A 23,779-nucleotide genomic window follows, 5' to 3' on the forward strand; every position below is an offset into this window, starting at 1 on the left:
GTACTGCTCTCAAGCCAGGTGTCCCCCATCTTGTATTTGTGCCTCTCATTTTTTTTGCCCAAGTGCAATACTTTACATTTCTCCCTGTTAAAATTCATCTTGTTTGTTTTGGCCCAGTTCTCTAATCTGTCAAGGTCGTTTTGAAGTGTGATCCTGTCCTCTGAGGTGTTAGCCACCCCTCCCAGTTTGGTGTCATCTGCAAATTTGATCAGGATGCCCTTGAGTCCATCATCCAAGTCGTTGATAAAGATGTTGAATAAGACCGGGCCCAAGACATAACCCTGTGGCACCCCACTAGTCACTCTTCTCCAGGATGAAGAGGAACCATTGATGAGCACTCTTTGGGTTCGTTGAGTCAGCCAGTTACAAATCCACTGAGTGGTAGCATAGTCAAGACCGCATTTTACCAGCTTCTTTACAAGAATATCATGGGGCACCTTGTCAAATGCCTTGCTGAAATCAAGGTAGGCTACATCCACTGCGTTCCCTTCATCTACCAGGCTTGTAACTCTGTCAAAAAACGAGATCAGGTTAGTCTGACATGACTTATTTTTCAGAAATCCATGCTGACTATTGGTGATCACAGCATTCCTTTCTAGGTGCTCACAGACTGTTTGCTTAATGATCTGCTCCAGAATCTTCCCTGGTATTGATGTCAGACTGACTGGGCGGTAATTATTTGGGTCCTCTCTTTCCCCCTTTTTGAAAATAGGGAAAACATTTGCCCTCCTCCAGTCTGCCGGGACTTCGCCTGTTCTCCAGGAATTCTCAAAGATGACTGCCAGTGGTTCTGAGATCACATCTGCCAGTTCTTTTAATACTCTTGGATGCAGTTCATCTGGCCCTGGGGACTTGAATACATCTAGACTAGCCAAGTATTCTTGTACTATCTCCTTAGTTATTCTGGGCTGTGTTTCCTCTGCTGAATCATTTGCTCCAAATTCTTCAGGTCAGGCATTGTTTTCTTTATCGGAGAAGACTGAGGCAAAGAAGGCATTGAGGAGTTCAGCCCTTTCTGTGTCCCCTGTTTGCATTTCACCATCTTCTCCTCTGAGTGACCCCACTGTTTCTTTGTTCTTCCTTTTGCTACGAACATATCCATAAAAGCCTTTTTTGTTGCTTTTAACCTCTCTAGCAAGCCTGAGTTCATTCTGTGCTTTAGCTTTTCTGACTTTGTGTCTACACGTGTTGGCTATTTGTTTGAATTCCTCTTTGGTGGTTTCCCCCCTTTTCCATTTTTTGTACACATCCTTTTTTAATCTTAACTCAGTTAAAAGTTCTTTAGATAGCCACCCTGGCTTCTTTAGGCACCTTCCATGTTTCCGTCTCATTGGTATTGCCTGAAGTTGTGCTTTTACTATCTCCCTCTTAACAAACTCCCAGCCATCATGAACTCCCTTTCCTTTTAGTATTACTGTCCATGGGATCTCACCCAGCACTTCCCTAAGTTTTATGAAGTCAGCTTTCTTAAAGTCAAGAAATTGAGTCCTAGTATGCTTGGCTGCTCCTTTCCGCTGTATAGTAAACTTCAGAAGAGCATGATCACTCGCGCCTAATGATCCTTCCACTTCTACCCCACTAACCAGGTCATCAACATTGGTTAGGACCAGATCTAAAATGGCTGTTCCTCTTGTTGCTTCTCCCATTTTCTGGACAATGAAGTTGTCTGCAAGGCCAGTGAGGAATCCGTTTGACCTTATGCTCTTGGCTGAGTTTGACATCCAACAAATATCCGGGTAATTGAAGTCCCCCATTACTACTATCTCCCTTCCTTTTGCATGCTTGGCCATCTGTTCCAGGAAGGCATCATCTATGTCCTCCGTTTGGCTTGGGGATCTATAGTAAACTCCCACAATGAGGTCACTGTTATTCTTCTCTCCCTTAATTTTGACCCAAATGCTCTCACTTTGGCTTTGAGGTTCTAAATCTTGGATCTCTTCACAGGTATACACATCCCTGACATATAACGCCACTCCTCCTCCTTTCTTGTCTGGTCTGAAATAGATTGTATCCCTCCATTATGACATTCCAATCGTGGGACGTATCCCACCAGGTTTCAGTGATGCCTATTATGTCATATTTAGTTTGCTGTACCAAGAGCTCAAGCTCATCTTGTTAATTTCCCATGCTTTGCGCATTAGTGTACAGACATTGAAGTCCATTAATCATTCCCCCGTGTCTCTTATTTAAGGATTTTTTCCTCCCACCACTAGGTCTGTGTGCTGTTTGCTCCAGCTTAGATGGCTTCACATTAGAAATTAGAAATTCATCAAGAAGCGAAGGGGCTCCTGAGTTATTTTAAGAGGTCCCCCCCCCATCCACTCTCTCCATGTTGTTTGTCATTTAAAAACAAAAAACCAACAAATGTCCCCCTACATTTTTGTTTTTCTAGATTTAAACCCCCCCAGGAAATATTGTCAAGCCTTTCCACATGGGTAAAACTATCCAGACTCTTGATAATTTTAATTACCCCTTTCCTCACCTTTTCCAGTTGTATGATCTCTTTTTTGAGATGAAATAACTAAAATTGCTCACTGTGTTGCAAATGCAGTTGCATCATACCTTTTTTTCTCAGCCTGTATTGAGTGTTTGACTAGCTTGGCATAGTAGCTTGGGCTTTGAGCTTTTAGATTTTGATGGGCAACACCCTATGCCATGCCAGTGGATGTGATGGAACTTCCTTTTCTCCTGTTTTCTCCATGTTTGGGAGCATCCCTCAACCCCCCAGTGCAGATTAGAGGGGTCGCAAAAGTGAGGAGAGGAAGAGTTAAGTCTGTTTTAGCAAGTGGAAATCGGTTGATCCGAATGTGGTGTCCCATTTACATTACTGTCCTATGTTTCCACCTTCTTAAACTTTTATTAAATATGTTGTAGCTTTCAAAATGCACAGGATGTTCTACAGACAGTAATAAATATACTTCCCCTCCTCTTAGTGCTGGCTTGGGTATATTGTCTGCTGAGCACTAAATAGAAGCAGTCTGTTTTCTTAACCCTCATTTGTTTATGCAAAGCTAGCTGAAACAGTGCTCTAATTTCATCCTTTCATCTCTCGTTTCACTCATCATCTAGTTGGACAGAGTAGAGCCCACTGCATCTAGGGTGGCTGCTCAGGCTAATTTATTAATTGTCTGGTGAAGTGCCAGAGTAATTTCCCAGAGCCTTTGGTAGAATGGGGGCAAAACATTTCCTTCCATAAAAACTTGATTTCTAAACTTAGTCTTCCTTAAACTAAAAACTCATGAAATATTTTTTTTTGAATGCGTGAAATGCTCTACTTGCACAGCATGTTCCGTGTGCCTTCTATAATAATCTTCAATCTACAGCATTAGAGAAATCTGATTATTACAGACGTAAGTACTCATAAACAATAAATAAAACATCAAAAGGTACACAGCCAAATTGAACAATTTCTAAAATAAAGATACAAAATAATAATAATATCAGTAACAGCAACAATCCCCCCCCAAAAAAACAATACCACAGATTAATAATAGTCTGTTTAGCAACCTTAGCTTTTGAAGCTGGAGTCAGGGCACCACCCTCCCAGGCCAGGTGAATAAAAAGACCTGCAAGGCCGGGAGCAGGTCTTCCAGGACTCACGGCCAAGATGAAGCATTGCTCTCTGAATTAGTTTTGTTTGCCTTCAATGACAACAACATATAGCTAAATCAAACTGGTTACATATGACATCAAATAAAGAATGTTGATGAAGCAGCGATCAATGGGAAATGCAGATGGCAGTGAAGTGGTTAAGATTGGGGTAGGTGGTTTGATTGGGGAACTCAACCTTCCAAAAGGTCGTCTTCCACACCAACTTGACTCAACCTTAGTTTTTGAAGAAAAGATGCTAGCTTTTGGTTTCTTTGTGTTGCAAGTAATTTTAACTAGATATGAGCGAAAGTATATACCTAGGTGATTTTGCTAGAATCCTGGCTTTGGAGCTGTGGCTTGTAAAGAAAATCGAGGAAGAAAATGTGATGGAAGTATAGAATCATGGAGTGGAGATGCATCATTTTTGCTGCACCCCTCTATTGCAGGGATAGTAGAGCCTATGTCCTTCCAGCTGTGGTTGGATTCCAATTCCTCCCATCACTCTCAACCAACATGGCCAGTGGTTGGGGATGAGCAAAATTATAAGCAGATGGACCACTGGACAACTGTTCAGCATGGTGAAATATTTCTTTGCAGGAAGATACTCTTTAATTTCCCCAGGATTTGGGGGGGGGGGCCCACACATAACCTACCCTACTTGAACTAGTCATCCTTACCATTTTTGCTGTTCCGCATCAAGTAATGCAGATGTGGCTTGTCATCAAAACTCAGTGAGGCCTACTTGGAGAAGCTTGACAAGAAAACTCTACTTACAGCATTCCAGTTCCACCCCAGTACTGTACTTAAATTAGCACTCTCAAAACATTTAGTAAGTGTTAGACTTCAACTGAAATGTCTGGTTTCCTTCAAAGTTATGACCTAAAAAAACAACACTATGAGCCTTTTTCCCAGTTTAAACCTGCAGAAATACATTGAAAGAAAAATGCACTTGTAAAGTTCATGCACTTGTCTTTTCTGCAGTCAAGAATTTGGCTGGACACATGTGAAAAGGCTGACTTTTGATTAAACACATGCCAGGGTTAAGTAGTGAATCTTGCAAAATTTCAGTCTGTGGTTGGTTACTGATGTGTCAGTAAAGAGAGCTGGTCAGGCAGGCATTTACCGCTGTCCCTTGTTAAATAAAATGGAGTGCTTTCCCTCATGTTTAAATATACAAATGGTGGTTGTAATTGCAATTGTAATTCTGATGCAGCACACTCATAACCCAGAGAGAAGGTTAACTGTCGGCTTATGAGTAAGGAAAATGCATTTGTGTTCCTGCGCAATATACAGGCTATGCAAAGGAGATAATCTTTAGGAGTATCGGCCATGCTTGTGAATATATACATACAGATAGGGAATTCTATTTAATGAGAAGAACCTACTGATTCGGTTTCACCTTTCTTGAAAACTTGTTGAATGATAAGAACCTGCTAAACTTTTGCTGGTTTGTTTTGTTTGTTTCGCTTCGTTTAAAAAATATTTTTTTACATGTGAGTTTTTGTTTGCTTTTGTAGTGAGTTTGGTGGTGAAAAACAGCCAGAATGACAACTTTGGGCACTCAAGTCTTCTGTCCGCAGAACAGGTACAGCAGTGACAGCAGTAGCTGAAGGGTGAGTCCTTATCTTATACTCTTCATGTGCAACAGCTCTTTTCATCATCTGAGCATGAGAAATAACAAGACAATCCATAATGTATCAATTTTATTAACTGTCATAGATAAGAGGCAGTTATCGCATCAAATAACTATGCAGCAAAAAACTGAGCTTGTAAGTGGTAATTTCTCTCCTATTGCATATTAACTGTTAGATTGGATGGGTTGTATCCACATTCATACTCACAGTCATACTCAGAGTAGACCCACTGAAAGTAATGGACATAAGTAACTTAGGTATGTTAATTCATATGGCTCTACTCAGAGTAGAACTTTGTTAACTACAACTCCATGTGTGTGAATTTAGCCTGAGACAAATGCTGCTTTGGTAGCCACTAGAAACAGAAGTTGCTAAGTTAACTACTCACTCTCACGTAGTTGAACTCTTCTGTGTGTTCTTTGACTAAATATTGTATAGAATCTTTTAAACTGTCTTAGCTTTAGCTGTGTATGTCCAGTGTATGTGTTTTGCTTAATTCATTGGTACAGCATGTGTTTTGCATGCAGCAGGTCAGAGTTCAAGAGCTGGGGAAATCTATTTGAAGTGTTAAAAAGCGTTAAAAAGCTAGCGTCAGTCAGGGCAGACCACGAGTCAGAAAACCTCAGGCCAGGGGCCTGAAGTTTATTTGTGAAGAACCTTCTGTGGGCTGCATGCAGTGGCAGGTGTTACCAGAGGCAAAATGGGTAGAGTAGTGGCTGTGACTTGGTACTTTTGCATTCCAGCCTTGCAAAAGTCATGGTTTTTACACTTGCACACAACTCTCTATCCTCCACTTAGGCTGCAGATGTGTGGGATTGTGACATGTCACATGTCTTTGTTTACATTCAAGCACTGATTGTTGGAGTCTTGTGAGCGGAAATTGAGATACACTGTTCCGTTCTGTATAGCTATTGTTTTTGCAGTTCTCTCTCCGAGGAAGAAAGACGCAGAGAGAAGCCATATTTTCTTTGTTTTGTTACTTTTGATTTTGTGCGAAATAAATTAGGCTTAGATGTTACACCTCAAGGCTCAGCTTCTGTTTGGACTCTGCTAGTCGTGTGCTCATGTCCTTGGAGATGGGTCACATCAGCCTGACGGGACACTGGAGTGATGATGGGCAACGCTGCATTGTAGGGAGGCACTGGCCTTGGCGTTATCACCCAAAAACATAGCACACAGTCCACTCAGGCAAACACTTGAGGAGGATGCAGAACAGGGGGGTCAGGAGTGTGTGGCCTGAGAGATTCCTGGAGTACCTCATTTGAACCCTGGGCCTGAGGTTCTCCAACCAGTACAGACAATACTGACCTAGTTAAATCAGTGGTCTGACTTTATATAAGGCACATTCCAGGGTTCCTAAATAAGCTGGAAACAGCTAGAGGTCAGAATGTTGCATTGAAGAGACAAAATGCTTAGATAAGCATTTATTTCTTTTATAAAATGTATTTATTTCATCAAATCTGTTTCAGATAAACATGAAGCATAAGATTCCTTTTCATAAAGGGTGTGGATGCTGGGCTAATGAATTCCTAATTATACCATTATCTATTAACTGGAGCTTGAATTAAAAAGATAACATTATGGCTGAATTTTTTCAGGGATAGAAATAAATGTTTTCTTGTATTCAGTTGCCTCTTCTTATACTGTTTCCTCTGCCAGATCTCACAAGTTTATCTGGGTCAGTCTAGGCCAGTACTTGTAAATGAGACCTTAAAGAAGAACCTGAATGTTGCATGAAGTAATAATATCAGTGCACCGTGAGCGGCACGTTTACTTCTAAGCAAGTACTTAGCTTGTCTTCTTGCATAGTAAGCCAGCAGCATACTTCTGTTTATAAATGAGAAGTCTGAAAAACATGCCCCTTAATACTTTTTATAGTTAATGGCTAAGTAAATACTCTTTGCAGGGATTTATATTGCAGACAACAACTCCTGTCATAGAGATATTCACTGAAAGTTATTTTTGTTTCATATTCTCTCTATATTTCTCTTTCACTCTGTGATGAAGTGATCCTTTCCATCTAGCTAGTTTTAGAAATACAGTAATACAGTGGTACCTCTGGTTACGTACTTAATTCGTTCCGAAGGCCAGTTCTTAATCTGAAGCACCACTTTAGCTAATGAGGCCTCCCGCTGCTGCCGTGCCGCCGCCGTGCGATTTCTATTCTCATCCTGAAGCAAAGTTCTTAACCCGAGGTATTATTTCTGGGTTAGCGGAGTCTGAAGCATCTGTAACCTAAAGCGTATTTAACCCAAGGTACCACTGTAATTGTAAAATAATTTACAATTGGCATCCTCAGTGAAGTAAATTTGTAGCTTTCCTGTGTGTATTTTTCTTATACTGTTGCTAAGTGTAAAGCAGCTGATTTTCATGCTGAAGGCTCCCTTTCAATCCCTGCTATCTTCAGGTAGGGCTGGGTGAGGCTTCTGTCTGAAACATTGCAGAGTTGCTACCAGTTATTGTGGACGATACTGAGGTAGATGAACTATTGGTCTGACTTGGTATAAAGCCTTTTCCTAGGTCGGTTCAGACTTGTGTAAGAGGTAGGCAGCCTTGCCCCTCTTTCCAGCTCAACCTTTAAACTTGTTTATGTCCCACTAAAACCAGAGGGGCTTCTGTGTAATGTTTAAGCATCTCTAGATAGTGACATTTGCCATTTCCCACCTATGAATTACCTCTAGTCTGGTTTAAATACCTATCCCTAGTTAAGCACAAATAGTATAAATATAACTGAAGCACTTTCATTCAGCATAGCTGTGCATGAAGAGTCTTATGGCCACACATGACATAAGAATCACTTCACATGTTTTGCTTTTAAAAGTAGGCTGCTGTCTACTTTAAAACACCTTTCCTGTGGAATTTCCCTGTATCTTAAGGTGATCGTTTCTATAGCACTTCTCATTGTTCAAAGTGATTCATTTCCTCTGTGTTTATCATCAGAGAACTTTAAACTCCCACCCAGCCAGGGAAGGCGATCACAACTTTAGTGTCCCCCAACCAGGGCTTTGTCCACTGAGCCACTAGTGTTGGAAGAGCAATGCATTTGTTTGAGACTGGGGGACAGGACAGGGGACATGTGGACAGAATTATTTAGCATTGTGCCACTTCTCTCTGAAAAAAAGTACCTGTATTGCTTTGTAAGCATTACATTTTTCTGCACCTGATTTTAAACTGTAGGAGGCACACTTGACCACTTTAAAGAGCACAGTCATCGTGGAGAAACACTTTATCAACTGGGCAGTACTGGCATAGAAGGCTCAAAATCCAGAAGGTGGTCCCCAAACCAGTGGACATTTCTTTGGACAGAAATGATACTCATAGTAAAACTGTACGGTATTAAAGCCTATGAAATCTGACCATGGAAACCAAATATCTAAAAGGTTAGCTAAAGAAATAGATAAATAGATAAAGAAAAATATTAATGTAGCCACAGAAAGACATGAGTCGGGATGCAGACCCATGTTAACTATTTGATAGAATATGAAGATTAAGTCCTGATATGGTCTAAATAGGATATAGTCTAAATTTGTCTGCCGTATACACATTTTGAAGTCCTACCTGACCTCCCACCGTCATTATTATTGTGAATGTGAGCAACTGGCATCAACCCTTGAAACAGAGTAATAATAATTTAGGCTGAGATAACATTCCATATACTGAGTTATATGTTTGAGCAGTTGGGTACAGTTCTGAGTCATTCTGCTTCTGGTCTTTCTGTCAGGCTCCAGTTCTTTTTCCTAGTACTGCTATTGTCCATAGTTGGCTTGGTAGTGATGGAATAAGGGAGATCAACCTTCATGGCACCTGGAAGCTTGTGGTCTCACTTTAATGAGGAAAGGGGAACTGATCTATTTGCTTACTATTGTGCGCTGATCTGAAAGCCTTGCAAGAAGGAGGCCTTTGCTGCTTACTGCTGTTGATGGAGAGGAATTTGGATCAGCTCCCAGACTTCAATATCAATTGGAGGTGTGTGTGTGCCCAAACTACTTGAGTGAATGGTCATTTCTGCCACTGTTCTGATTCCTGATAAATGGGAAGAATTTTCCCTCCTGGGCCCAGTGCTGCTTCACACCACTGGTACATCACTAAATTGCTAGCAAGAAACCTTGGGCTGGAACTCCGTAGTGTACCCAAATGTGCTCTTTAGTTGGACCTTATGTTTGAAGCAAAGCATGTCTTAACAGAAGTCCCCAAGAGGCTAATTTCTTGACTCTTCAGCACAGCTTGACCCTCTCTGGGAAGTATTGTGGGGGGGGGGGGAGCCTGAAATTTGTTGGGAAAGTGTTAAGCCCCAACTGAGTTGCCAGTTTAAAATAAAGGGCTTCAGTAAACTTATTGATTTCTTCTATATAACCAGCAAGATCCTTTGCACTCTCCCATGGTTGTTTCAAATTCTCCATAAAGTACCGTAATTTTGCTACTATGTCACTGCCAAACCTGTTCATTTGTTCTGTGTGTTCTCCTGCAGGTTGCTTTCCTCCTGAAGCCCTTGGCTAATTTGCGCTGTCCGCTAGACTCTGTGATCCATGCTTTGAGACCAGGAGAGACTTAAAATTTTGAAATGAAGATGGAGGCAGCAGACAAAGTAGAAGAACTCATTGACCCAGAGGTTCCATCAAAACTCCCAGAAAAACAAGAAGCAGCTCTGTGTGAAGAGGGACCTGTAGAACTAGAAATGCATGCCCAGAAAGAGAGCGGAGCTGCTGTGGAGGATTCGACAGTGCTTGCCTCGATGCCATGCTTGCTGATGGAACTGAGACGAGACTCGTCAGAATCTCAGCTAGCATCAACAGAGAGTGACAAACCAACAGCTGGCCGTGTTTATGAGAGTGACTCTTCCAACCATTGCATGCTGTCCCCTTCTTCCAGTGGGCACTTGGCTGATTCAGACACTCTGTCTTCCGCAGAAGAGAACGAGCCCAGCCAAGCTGAAGCAACTATAGAAGGAGATGCTTCTGCGGTATCAGGGTCTACTGTTGGGAGGAAATCCAGGCGGTCAAGGTCGGAGAGTGAAACCTCAACAATGGCTGCAAAGAAAAACCGGCAGTCTAGTGATAAGCAGAATGGTCGTGTCGCTAAGGTCAAAGGTCATCGGAGCCAAAAGCACAAAGAGAGAATTCGGTTATTGAGGCAGAAACGGGAGGCAGCTGCCCGCAAGAAATACAACCTGCTGCAGGACAGCAGTACCAGTGATAGTGACCTGACCTGTGACTCAAGCACGAGTTCATCAGATGATGATGAAGAAGTTTCAGGGAGCAGCAAGACAATCACTGCAGAGATACCAGGTAGAGGATGTTTTTTAAACTGAACTGGTAAAGCTCCTACCATCATTTCTCAGCTGTCCTGCTAAATTTAGAGGAGCGACACTTGAGAAAATAGAAATAATAAACTAGGAGAACTGCAACTCTATGTAAATTGGAGGGCTGCAGTATGTGAAATGTTTTAAAGGTGGGTCCTGGGGTTTTTGAATGTTCTTATTTGCAGAATTGAAAATTTAAAAAACTGGTAATGGTGAGTTGAGTTCCAGACCCTGCTTTCTGCCCCCACTAGTTAACATCAGTGTGGCTTAGACAGACATATTTAAAACGGCCTAGTTTGAAGCTATTTTATTACAAATGGATTATTCTTTTAAAATACTGCAACTGTTCCTGTATCTGCATCTGAAACACCATGGGGCATAGTTTTGCTGTTGGAGAAGGCCACGTTCTCTCAAATACTGAATTTAACGGTGCACTTTCCAACTTCATTTTAGTGCATGATAAACTGGTTCAGCTTCGTTGTGTGTTACAATTAGGTGAGCTGGTTACTTCAGAACCTGTATGAGGAATATTTTGCACATTGATTGCAAATTAATAGCCTCCACACTACCCCTCAGTTTCAGAAGCCAGAGGGTTTCAATGTCCTCTGTTGCATGGATTGCACAATTACTAATATCATTTTTCCTGCTGCATCCATATTGTGTGACTGAGAGGTGAAATATCTTGGCCATTCTTACAATCAAATATTGGAAGGTGCATTTTGGACAGCTTTCCATTTGTTTAAGGCCTGCGTTATTCCTTTATCCCAAATAGCATGAGGAGGAATATGTATCTTCTACTTGGCATATGGCACTCAAAATAACTGCATTTTATAGCAACCTTAAAATAAAATACTATTTAAAAAGCTTTTGGTTTGCCGATCTTTTATGGGTGAACATAACATTTGTTTCTTTGCATGAGAGAGATAAGTTTTGTAATTAAAACCTGTGTCCTCAGTAAAGCTATTTATATATCATGTGGGAAGACTTAAAAGGAAAACTACAATGCTGTGTTTTCAGCTTGACCCTTCAAGTATTCTTTCTGCCAGTGGTAACCTTTTAAAGTTTGATGGATTCTGCCCTTGCACAGCACTTTGGGTTTTACAGTTGCTTATGGATGTAGTCTGCCAGGGCTTTTAGTTGCCCAGTCTCCATGTCACTTTGGATATCATGAGCTTTCTGCCCAAACCCGTTAAAATAAATGGAAGTTGCACTGCAGCAGTGCCTAGTGAGATGCCATATCAGTGAACAAACTAAGGCTTTGCTCTGGACATAGCGTTTTTTTTTTAAAAAAGATTGTGTACAATCTTAGGTGAAAGGGACTAATCCCAAGCAGACTAGCTCTGTTGCTGGACTGTACCATTTCATACCATGGACATGGCATAGTTTTCCACATAAAATGCTGGCTACATATAAAAAACTGGCATACTGGGAAGAACGGCCATAGCTCATCTGTTTTGCATGCAGAAGGTCCCAGATTCAATCTCTGCCAGGGAATGCCTTGCTGTCTAATCCTAGAGAGCCATTACCAGTATGTATTGACAGTACTGAGCTTAGATGGGCCAGTTTTCTGACTCAGGGTACAAAGGAAGCTGCCTTATACTAAATATCTAGGCTAGCCCTTTTTCATATCACACTAGTTTTGAACAGGGAATCTTTTATTACACCCACAACAGGTTTTTGGTGGGTCTTGGCTAGTCTGGTGTAGTGCTAACAGAATCTGACTGCACGGCAGGCTATCTTATTCCATTGATTTGATGCCCGTGTGCAGTTCTGTGCAGGTATAAAGTACTGGCAGACATTGTAGACACAATGGAGATAGAGGTGTAGCCTGGGCTTCCGATCAAGTAAGGGGATCTCTAGTACAGTCTCTTCTGTAAAGCAGAATCTCTGCTGTCTAAACCTTCTCTGATGGAACACCAAAAAATGGCAGGGGCCATCTTGTTCAAATGTTTGTATATAGACAAGCCCTTAAGTCAGCTTCTCTCTGCTGAAGGATATGGAAGAGTAGCAAGCTTTACATCATCACAGCCTCCACACAATAATAGTGTGATATGCCCTCCATTAACAATGCTTCTCTCTGGCATGTTTCACTGTGGGTATATTGGTTGTTTGGCGCATAGTATGAAGCAAAGCAATTAAGTCTTTAAAAGTGTGGATCACTCCTCCATCGGTGCCTTTGCCTTGCTTGTTATATAAATATAAAACCTATATAATTGTGATTCTTTTGAAAGTGTGATTGTCAGTTTAAGTAGGGGCAGGATTTTGTTTCTGTTGCATTTCTGTTTTAGGGTAAAAAATAAGTCAAGGATTGCAAGCTGGAATTTCAGGTGAGTGCTCATGAGCACACACATAGTTTCAGGAACTTGCAATACATCTTAGCCCTCTTTTTTTTGGCTAGGTGAGAGTTTCTCAGTTTTAAGGAAGGCAAAAAACGCCACAATGGGAAATTGGAAGAGCTAAGTGAAAAGTACATAATCTGTACCTGCTTGTTTACATTTTAGTTTTGCTAGTAAACAGGAGAGTAAATAATGTACCATAACCCTAAAGTAACCCATTTTTGGAGAAATTAGTGCAAAAAACACGCATGTGGGGTTGTGGAGGCCAAGTATTTGCCTTCTTTAAGTTACGTGCATTTGGATTTCTTTATATCGCTTAAAAATGTCAAGGCAACCTTTGTAAAGATAAGACCTAGCCACCATTAAATTATCTATATCAGTGTCAGTTTGCATAAGCATTAAGTTGTTTGTATTGAATAGTTTTCCATCTCTTAATAAAATCTAGGTTTGGGGGCCTACAGAGGGTAGATCTGATTGGGGCCTGTTACAGTGAAGTTTTGAGTAAAATTATATTTTAAATTTGAGAGAGCTATTTTATCCAGAGCTGCAAAAATGAACTCACTGACTGTCATTTGGAAATTGAATGGGAGTGACAATTGCCTAAAAACCATAACCATGCACAAAGGTTTCTGCTTGCCCCTCTATAGCTACCATACCATATTTCCTTCTTGTAAGTTGGAAATTAATATCTTTCTTTAATCTACCATTGCTGCAAGCTGTTTTGAAAGTTCACCCTCAGCCGTGTTAGTAGGGTTCAACTACCTCTTGTCCTTTTTGCCAGTGGCAAGCAGGACAAACCCAAGGTGTGGTTTCAGTGCTGGTGCTACAGAGGGGGAGGGAAGAACCCTGCCCCACCCAGCTGGAAACATGGATAAAAGCCTACAGTTTGCAATTAGTTGTACTTTTTAATGGGTACAAGTCTAGAGCCAAAGCTCTGGCTGTGGAATTGTAATCTTGTAAATCATGGCATATTAGTGCAGTTCTTCTGTGTTCCGAACAGAAGGAAACACCCCTTTGCCCCTCTTGTCATCCTGGAAGAGAGGAGGATAGAAGATAGCCCAGAATTTCCTTCTGGTAGACATTGCCCTGGAGAAGAAATCTGAATTTCCCTTCAAAAGCAGCTGCTTTTATTATAGAATGCCAGGTTTATGAGAAGAGCTCAAAAGACAGACCTTTCCATATCTAGTTGCCTCTGATCTTTTTAGTCATTGAAGGACTTCACTGTAAGTGAAGATATATTGCTTCTAACAACTCAAGAAGAATGCATCCCATAATAAAAGTCCAGATATTTCATTCCTATAAGGATAGTAGGCATAGTTCTACTGATACTCAGGTTTTGAGAATTTTAACCTCTGCCTCCTGAGAAAGCAATCTATCAGACTAATGTCATACTCTTAATTGTTTGCCATTGAAAACAAATGCAAAAACTATCCTAAACATTATAATTTATCAGTAGTAGTCACCTCATGGTATTCTTGTGGTAGGTTCCCATAGCATCAGCTATGTGTGACTCTCCCCATATTCTAGCACACTGAGCTAGAGACTTACAAATCAAGTGAGATGCCCCAGTATTTTTCACTGTCAGTATTTCAGAACAGGTGCCCAGTTAAATTCCTAAACTTGTAATATTTCCCTCTAAAATAAATTCTGGACATCACAGTTGCAGAGAATAAGATGAAAACGCATAGGCAAGTCTCAAACCAGTAGTGTGTTGCTGGTCACTTGCTAATCACTACTAGAAATTATCTGTAGATTTTCCTTCCGTTATCCATGCTTCACTTGTGCCTCATGTTTCATCTCTCAGGCCCACATCCACCTTCCATAATCTGTGTCACCTCATTCTTTGCAGAAAAATCTGAGATTTGTGAAGACCTACGTACTACCATTAGAATACAGAATGAAAATTATGTTTCTGCAAACTTAGATGAGCTGCTCAGAGTTCAAAATTAGGGTTTTCTTTGTGCATGTTTGGGATCCTCTCCTTGAGTTGTGGTTCTGACTATCTGCAAGAGCAACTTTTTCCTGTGGGAATGTTTTCACCCACAAAGTCCACATACAGGTCTTTGTGTTTTGGGATTTTCTCCTTGAAGCAGAGTAAACAAAGACTGTGGGTTGGATTCAGACATCTCCCTCTGAATGGAAAGGCTCTTTCCAGTCACAGATAAGGTTCTGATCCATCAGGAGCTCCCACACACTTAATCCTGCAAATGGGATACAAGGAGGCATTTTTCACCAGTGCTTCCCCTCTTCTGCAGCCCCTCTCCTCCCCGCCCCCCAATATGACCCCATACACAATTTTGGAGGATACCTCAACCTCCAGAGCTGCTTTGTGGGGACATAGAGGGCTGTTGGCAAAAGGGAGGAATTACTGAAAAGCCCATTCTCCCCATGGGAACCTAGAGTTCTGCTCCAGCCCTGTGCTTTTCTTTGGCGTAATCTGCTCTGTGTTTCCCCTTCTGCGCTCAGTAGTTGAAGATAAGATTATTTTAATATAATTCAAATCCGTAAAATCAAATCCATGGTGGTCTCCCAGAAGCTAGTAACCTTGAGAGAGAAACAGAACCTTCACCCCCAGAGGCAGTAGATATATCTGATGGCCAGATGACGTGGAGAAACAACCACGAATAGCCACCACCATCGTACCTTGCTTGTGAGGTCAGATATTGGAAATGGAATGCTGGACTAGACGGACTATGCTCTAATCTCGCACGGCAACTCTTGTATTCTTACGTTTTTCTTAGATGGAGTGTGCATAAAATTAGATTTGAGTGTTGGTTGTATTCTCATAAAACAAGATTTTGATTCTTACAAAGTTACGCTGCTTTGGCTTTTGTTCAGCGAGGAAGACACCAAACTTAGAAAACAGGGTTGATTTCACCTTCTGAAAAAATGTTTTGAAAGCCAAAAGATTTAAATAATTATGTTGGGGTGGTGGCTTATGAACTTTTAACTGGGCAGGTATCTCAGTGCTTCTCAGAGATTCTATCTACCTGACCAGTTAGAGCAAGTATGTAGCTTGTTCGTGCTCGCATGCCTTAATGTATGGATGTGATTACCTTTTCCTTAATGATGTCTTATGCAATGGCCTCAATGTCTTTAAAGCTGGCTTCAGTCGTGCTGGGGGATCTGGAGGAGCGACCAGGGAAATTCCAGGATTGCTTGACAGGGGCACCGTATGGGATAGGAACTGCATAGGCAGTGTCCTGGAAGAGGCCATGAACTGCTTTGCCGAGATGCAGAGGCAGACAGAGGAGAAGTTTCGCATGTGGATAGAAAAGCTAACCCGCCTTGACACAGATGAAGAAAGCAAGCAGCAGCTGGAGCCCAGGGAACCTAAAGTACCATTAGCTGGCCAAAGAATCTCCCCAGCTACTCAGGCAGGGGTATTTGTGCAGGTGCCTGATAGCCAAGTGCTTCCACAGCCGCCCTTTAATTCTTATGTGAGCTGTCAAAATGCCGACACTGCAACTTTAAATAACAATTTCCCAGCTATCTTTCCTGAAAATGGGAATATCGCAGAACCCAACTTGAATCAATCACAAACTTAACATGGTTCCCAAACCTTTCCTGTTGACCTTTATTGAACTGCAAAAGCTGTATTCTATATGTTTTTTTGGTTCCTTGTTTAGTTTCCTTGTTTGGTTATTGCTTTTTAACTGCCAGTGTTGGATTTTTTTGAAGACAACAGATTTGTACTTAAGGTTACCATTAAAATGCTTCTCCTCTCCAGCTTATCATCACCAAAGCTTGGCAAGATACAATTTAGTGATCTTTTTGTGTGTGTCCTACTGTAGGAACAATCAATGTATTCACTTGTATGCTCCTTTTGCATGCCGAAAGTGTTTATATGTGGAAATACAAATTTGGAATTGAAAGCAGCCTTATGTACCCAGACAGTATACCCTGTGAATATTTTCTTAAACAAATGCTAGTATCTAGATTGTGCATCATAAACAGGATTATATATTGCTTGCCATATTTTTTGGGTTTCTCCTTTGATCCTGTTGGATTGAAGTTGGCCAGTCTATGGCCGAGATGATTTGATAAACCAGTATTCATAGCCCCTCTTTAGCCTTTATTTTTCTCACAAGTGTTTGCGACATTTAAGAAGCATATGTTTTGGTAAAAACTCACGTTACCCCAGGACCACAGGAATTTGAGAGATAGTTAGAAGCAATAGGCCTGTCTACCCTGGGTTACACTAACTTCTAGAAAATTTGACGTTTTTAATAAAAGAGGTTGAATATTTTTTTTATTGTACCAGCATGACTGCTTTAAACACTTAGGCCACCTGTCCACAAACAGAAAAATAGTAGTTTGGTGTGTGTTTATATATGATCAAATTGTATTTTCATGTTCCATTTAAACTCCAAAAGCCTGTATTGAAGTAAAAATCTGACCTACCATGGAGGAAGAACAAAGTACATTGGCTGCAATCCAGAGAGTCTCTTTAGGCAGCCCATGCAAGGGTTTGTTGTACATGTCCATCAGGGTCTAGTACAGTGGAGGCCGGTATGTTACAGGAAATGGGGCATTGCTCCACCAGCTTCAAGTCTGACCTTAGCCAATCCCCACCTGCCTGCTTTCTTTATTTATTAAAACCAGTCCTGGGAGTAGCTGTGCCCATCATTTTCCTTCTCCCTGGCCTTAGTGTTGCCATTGTAGAACTAGCAGAGAGAGGAGGATGGGGACAACACAAATTTGTTTTTTCTGCCTGTCATTGCCTCTGGCTCCACCAACTGATGGTTTCCTTCATGAGCAAGTTGTTGAGCTTTCTCTAGGAAATCATTTAAATCAAATCAATTTAAAAAATGATTTAAATCACTAGTCGGTAAGACTTGATTTAAATCTTTTTTTTTTTTACAGAAAGATATTCTTGCTGGTATAATCTTAATATTTACAACCAGACGAAGGTTTCATTTTTGGAATAATAAATTTTCAGAGTGGTTTTTACAGTTTTATGAAAAATTACTGATTTGGTTATACTAGTAGAAATACATAGGCAAATAATTATGACATTGTTGTGAAGTTCAATAAGTTAACTGTTTATATTTGGGCAACTTTTCTGCTGTACTTTATTGGAAGGAGAAAAATAATCATTTCCTTAATAACAATTTAAACAATTTATTTAACTAAAACAGTAACAGTATAGCATATGTATCCATGTTTGTTAACTGATGTGGTTAAACAATTTAAAACAAAAACAAAAAAATCCCCTTAGACTTAGTTGTAGCGCACGTGGAAACTTAAAACAGATCCTTATTTCCTGATGAATAGCCTTTGGCCTATAATGTAACTTAAATAGAAAACTTATCTTTAGAAAGATTTTTTATCCAAAAGCATTTCATTTTAAAAATCTGATTTAAATAAAATAAAAATCCATTTTATTATTATTATTTTTAAACCATTGATTTTTTTATCCACCCTGGTCTCCTTGCCTTTGGCTCTGCCAGTTCAAACTGATATCAGCCACCACTGGTCTAGTATACCTTAGAGCCAACTTTCTTCCCATTTTATCATCATTACATTTAAGAGATCAGAAACTTTCTGGGCATCCAGTCAGAATTGCAAGGTGCACAGATTGGCATTCTTGGTGGCTGCCAATGGTGGCATTCAGCTTCTAAATTTTCTTCCCCACGTGACTCACCCAAGCTAGTATGTCTTCTGGAATCAGTGTAAGATATTCTTATTCAAACCAGGTCTTGGTGGCTAGTAACATGGTAGAACTTTCACATTTTACCTGCCCCACACTCCTTGGGTGACATAGACTACAGCTCCTAAAAGTGTAAATTTAATGGTGCGAGGGATGCACAAGCATGTGGAAAATTGAAGTATGTGGTGCTTATTGTATGACTTTCTGGATTGTGGCCATTGTTTTAACCCATGTTTCAGTTCAAGCATTTTCTAAGCCAGCCTTGAAGGAATAATTGAACTATATCCCTAACACCTCTGGTTGAAAATGCCCAAGCATTATTTCAATTACTGTAATTTGCAGGTTGGGAGTAAACTCTGCACCTGGGAAGTAGCTTTGTGTAGAGTAATGAACCTTATAAAGTTGCTGGTTAGATAAACTTTGTTCTCATAATGGAAACTGAAAGTTTTCAGTTTTCCTTCTCCACTTAGGCTTTCAAATGCAAATCATGTGTTGCTTGCACAGTGTACAGTAGCTCAGCATAACCCCTTCCGTTATAGGCCAACAAAGGTCAAAACAACATTGCTTATAGTTTGAAGCATCTATTTCAGGTTTGCAGTGTGGGCCTAAACATGCTTACTCAGAAATAAGTCTCATTAAGTTCAATGGAGCTTTCAAGTAATTGTGCTTAGGACCTAAAATTACAGGTTGCAAACATTTGCCAACATCCAGAGAACTGGGTGACTGCTTCTTCATGGCCAAGGACTGTGTTTCTCTAACAACACCTTCCTGTACCACATGGCAAAGTGCTCGTGGAATTGAGGGAGCTTTTGAAAGCAGGCTGTAATGTGACGTGCTGTTCAATGACAAGCATTCAAAAATGACAACAGACATTTCCAAGACCTTGGGGCATTCCTAGAATAACTCTTTGGATCCCTGCCTTTTTATTGCCGTGTGCCTGCTCACTGGCCTTCCCCCTTTTCTAATGTCATAACTGATTTTATGAAAGTAAAATAACTTGGAAATATGTACCTGCGTTCCCTGCCCTATCTTCTACACAATGTCTTTTAAGAATAAACGTTGCTTTTAAAAAGCTGTATTTTCAGGGTAACAGTTGAAAGGCTATGCAGGATGTAATTTTATGTAAAAGAAAAAATGAATGGTTTCTAAAGCAATTTTGGTGTTAAATCTTTCCTTGTATAATTTTGATATGAGTGTTTTGATGTAAATTTGATATCTTCCTAATATGAAATCATGTGTACATTAACTTGATTGATTTCAAACAGTAGAGTAATTTTTTATAATCTTGACAAGACCTTTTCTTTTCCCTCTCTCCTTTTTTGCCTTGAATAAAACGTTATGAATTTGTCCTTACCTACTTTTAAAATTAAGAAATTATTGTGATTATTTTGTTGAAGTTAGTATGTACCCCTTTCTAGTACCAATAGGAATCTAAGCATTTAGAAATATATTTGGAACTGCATGTCAACTTTACAGGTCTTCCCAAGCACGCAGGGGCTGCTTTTTTTGTAGAACATCATTGCCTCAAGCATGCTCTAAAGCATATTTTTAAAATGGATGATACAGGTGTTTTAGAATCTAGATCAGCTGAGTCAGGTTATGCTATAGGCATCTCACAATGTAATAGTTTTGAGATCGAAACTAGTTGTAACTGGCTATAATCCTGTTAGCATAATTTTATTGTAATTTTGTTCTTAGAAGCCCCTTGCAAAAATTAATATTGAAAATAGATGGGAGTTTTACTGAAGACCCTGAAAGGTCTTTTGATGTTTATGAATAATCATGTTTAGCATTCTGTTCACTCTTTACCTGTGCAAAGCATAATCACCTTTGTTTTCGGTAAAAACCTGTGGTTTCTGTACAGTGCTACCATATCTTTGGTGTCAAAGCAGTACTTTTTGATTATAACTCTGTTTGTACAGAGTTATTCAATAGACAGTTTGTCTTTAATTTGGTGACCACTGAAAGACAATGGAGATGTAATGCTGTCTCCCTCTTAGCTGTGGAGATCAGGAGTCAGCTGTGCAATAGTTTGTGCCTTCCCTCCTCAGAAGTAAATCCCCTTCCCTCCAGACACCTTAAGGCAGGCATCCCCAAACTCGGCCCTCCAGATGTTTTGGGACTACAACTCCCACCATCCCTGACCACTGGTCCTGTTAGCTAGGGATGATGGGAGTTGTAGTCCCCAGACACCTGGAGGGTTGAGTTTGGGGGTGCCTGCCTTAAAGGAAATGTTACTACTAATTACAAGCATGGTTAATTCTAACCACAGTTTGTTAACTTTCAGATCCCAGTACAGCAGGAACCCTGGCTTGTGTTAACCATTGGTATGGCTGGTGACACCTTCCTTGCCCATGATTGAGGCAAGAAAAGGGACTTTGCTTCTCAAGAAAGGGGTGAAAGGAAGGCATACAAACATTCATAGCTGGCTCTAGATACCTTAAGCATTCGTAATAGCTTTATGCACCAACCACCTGCAATCTGACCAGCGGGTCAGATTACCACCAAGTAGAATATGAAGCTGCCAAAGGTTTGACAATTTGATTGATTTAACTGTGCATTCATCTTTTTTAATCTGTAAGGTATGGGGAAGATAAAAAAAATAATTATTAGTGGCACAATAAATGGAATATGTCCTGGTGGTGTTATTAGAACCAAAGGAGCAACTTGTAAACCTTACCCCCAAATAATTTGTGAGAAGCCTTATTTCTAGATGAACATGTAGTTGTCCTATTGTTAGACCCTGCTACCCCTTTAAAGCTTTTCTCCATAGGAGGAAATGGTGGTTCAGGGTCCAGCAATTATATGGATTGCACCTGCTGATCATGCCCTCAGAGCCCCAGAAAAATACTTATAATTTTCAACTTGCACAATAATTTTTTGGTTGCATTGTTTCAGTACTATCGTTGCTACAGATTCAAGGGTGAGTGGCCTGTCCCATGTTCTGATTTTGAATACTGACGATGTGGAATAGCTGTACATTGTCTTCATTAAAAAGAAAATAATGGCATTCATGTCATTGGACTTATCCCTCATCATGGCTCTTGTAAGCATTTCATAACAACTTGAGATTGAAACCAGTTCATCAGGCTGAATAGATTTGTTCTGAGTGACAAACTAATCTTTGATACGATTTACATTATTTTAATATACGTCTTGTAATTTAAATAGACCAGTTCCCCTCTCCCTCCTGAACTCATGATGTTAGTATTTCTATATTTTTATCTTAGTCTTTTAAGTAAAAGATTCAAATTTAGGACAGCAATTTGTTTCTGGAAACCCTTCACAGCGCAGAAAGAAAAACACATCAAAATCTCCCTCCAGATATTACATTTTGCAGTTTCTTAACCACTGTTAAGATATCAGGAGGTTCTTTGGGCACCCATGTTCCTGTTTGCCTGCCCCTCCCCCTCTTAGTGCCCCCTGGTTGCTTCCCCCATCCCCCACTTTAATCATGATTTAGTGCAGATTTAGCTCATGTAGAGCCATGTTATTTGGGTCTCATCCACCCTTGGCAGCATGTAATGTGCAGCATGATGGGAGCTGTAGTCCAGCAACATCTGAGAAATACCACTTTTGAATGCCCCTTGCAGAGTGTTTGCTACCTATGAACCAAGATTAATGCTACTTGAAGTCAGGTTTTTATCAATAATTACAAGCTGGGTGTGAAATCGTGTTTAAACCTAGTTGGGCTTTAGCATCAGTTATCTCTGGGGGAAAAAGGGAAAGGAGAAGGAGAGAGAGTAGAGAGACAAATTTTGAAGAGGTACTCTCATCTCTTCCATTAGGAAAAACATCTGCTTTCAGCCCAATGACATGCAAGTCACACTGTGAATGTTCAGTCCCCACCACTTGCACTCACATGTTGTTGTTACCTTGATGTAATTTTGATTTGAGTAGATTATGAAATACTGTACAGCGGTGATGGCCAAACTTGGCCCTCCAGCTGTTTTGGGACTACAATTCCCATAATCCCTGACCACTGGTCCTGTTAGCTAGGGATGATGGGAGTTGTAGTCCCAAAGCAGCTGAAGGGCCGAGTTTGGCCATCACTGCTGTACAGTGTAGCTTCACAGCCTGTGCTCAGAAATCACTTGTTTTGTATGGCAACATGTTTATTGTCTTTCGCTTTGCTATGATAGCAAGTGGTTATGTCCATTTTATAGATTAGGGTTCAAGAGGAGGGGAGGTTATAACTTTCTCAAGGTGCCCGTGTCAACCCTAGATATTTCAATTCAATGTGCCAACATAGCTATGCCATGTCATGCCCCTCATGACTGCTTACAGAAAATTATTTTTCTGTCCACTTTACTGTATGGCATGAAATTATTACTTGGTAAACTTTATTTTTTTTTATTTGGAGAAAGGAATAATTATCTTGAATTGGTTCTTAATGGATAATACCCAACTGAGTTATATACAGATTAGAAATAAGAGGGCTTACATGATTTATCACTAATATTGGCTATCACCCGTTGCATATACCTTCATGATTTTGTTTGGGTTTTAATATTTAAATCAAGTATAAGCAACTTATATCAAATGCATAATTCCTCCACCCCACCCCAGTGAAAAGATCTTGACGGGGTGGGAGCAGCTTTGTGCAGTGAAGGGTGAAGTAATGTTAATTTCTCTTAAAATTCTTTTCACTTTATGATTTTGGAGAGAATATGGTTATGCTATTCTTTTACTGTATTTATAAATGTGTATTCCTTGCCAAACTGTATAAATTCAGAAATGTAACTACTGTAACCTAGAATTAATATAGCTATTAATAAAATTCTTATTACAATGTAGAATATAAAGCCAACCCTTTTTTGGGGGGGAGGTTTTGTGAGGTTTATTTTAAAATCTAGCTAAACTGCCTCAGGTGCTGCTTGGGAAACTTTTACATCTCCCCTCTCCTTTCAGTTCCATACATCTTTCGCTTTTCACTTCTACCTGGTTTCTGCAGCCACTTACCTCTGCATCTCCTGCATCAACGCTATAATGCCCCATGTTGTTTTATCTCACCGTTCCCTCCACATCCCTGCTTCTCGATCAGCGTATTTATCGATTTATTTTTGTAAACTTCACTGGGCATTAGCCTTCTCTAATCTGGAACCCTCCAGACATTGTGGCGCTTCACCCCCATAAACGCTTTCCATAATGGCTGGTCGTCCGTTATGATGAGAGTTAAGAAGAGCTAAGCTGAATCAGGCCAATGGCTCACTACTCCGGCACCCTGTTCCCACAGTGACCAACCAGATCCCTCTGGGAAGCCCAC

At 40.4% G+C, this 23,779-nt stretch overlaps 1 protein-coding gene across 7 annotated transcripts in view; it reads left to right on the top strand.

Annotated features, from left to right (window-relative positions):
* Positions 1-23,779, top strand: part of ARK2N (arkadia (RNF111) N-terminal like PKA signaling regulator 2N) — a 57,070-nt gene that overhangs the window by 12,766 nt on the left and 20,525 nt on the right. For 5 of the 7 annotated variants that reach the window (XM_080973576.1, XM_080973579.1, XM_080973578.1 and 2 more), the window contains exons 2-3: positions 5,109-5,204; positions 9,694-10,510. In XM_080973576.1, the coding sequence (XP_080829702.1) occupies positions 9,787-10,510 (724 nt within the window). In that variant the 5' untranslated portion in view covers positions 5,109-5,204; positions 9,694-9,786. Of the gene's footprint in view, positions 1-5,108; positions 5,205-6,894; positions 7,034-9,693; positions 10,511-15,962; positions 22,228-23,779 lie in introns of those variants that run through there. The other 2 variants (XM_080973582.1, XM_080973577.1) reach the window with 2 other exon arrangements.

This window comes from Podarcis pityusensis, assembly GCF_964106645.2.
Source record: "Podarcis pityusensis genome assembly, chromosome: 11".
NCBI lineage: Eukaryota > Metazoa > Chordata > Lepidosauria > Squamata > Lacertidae > Podarcis > Podarcis pityusensis.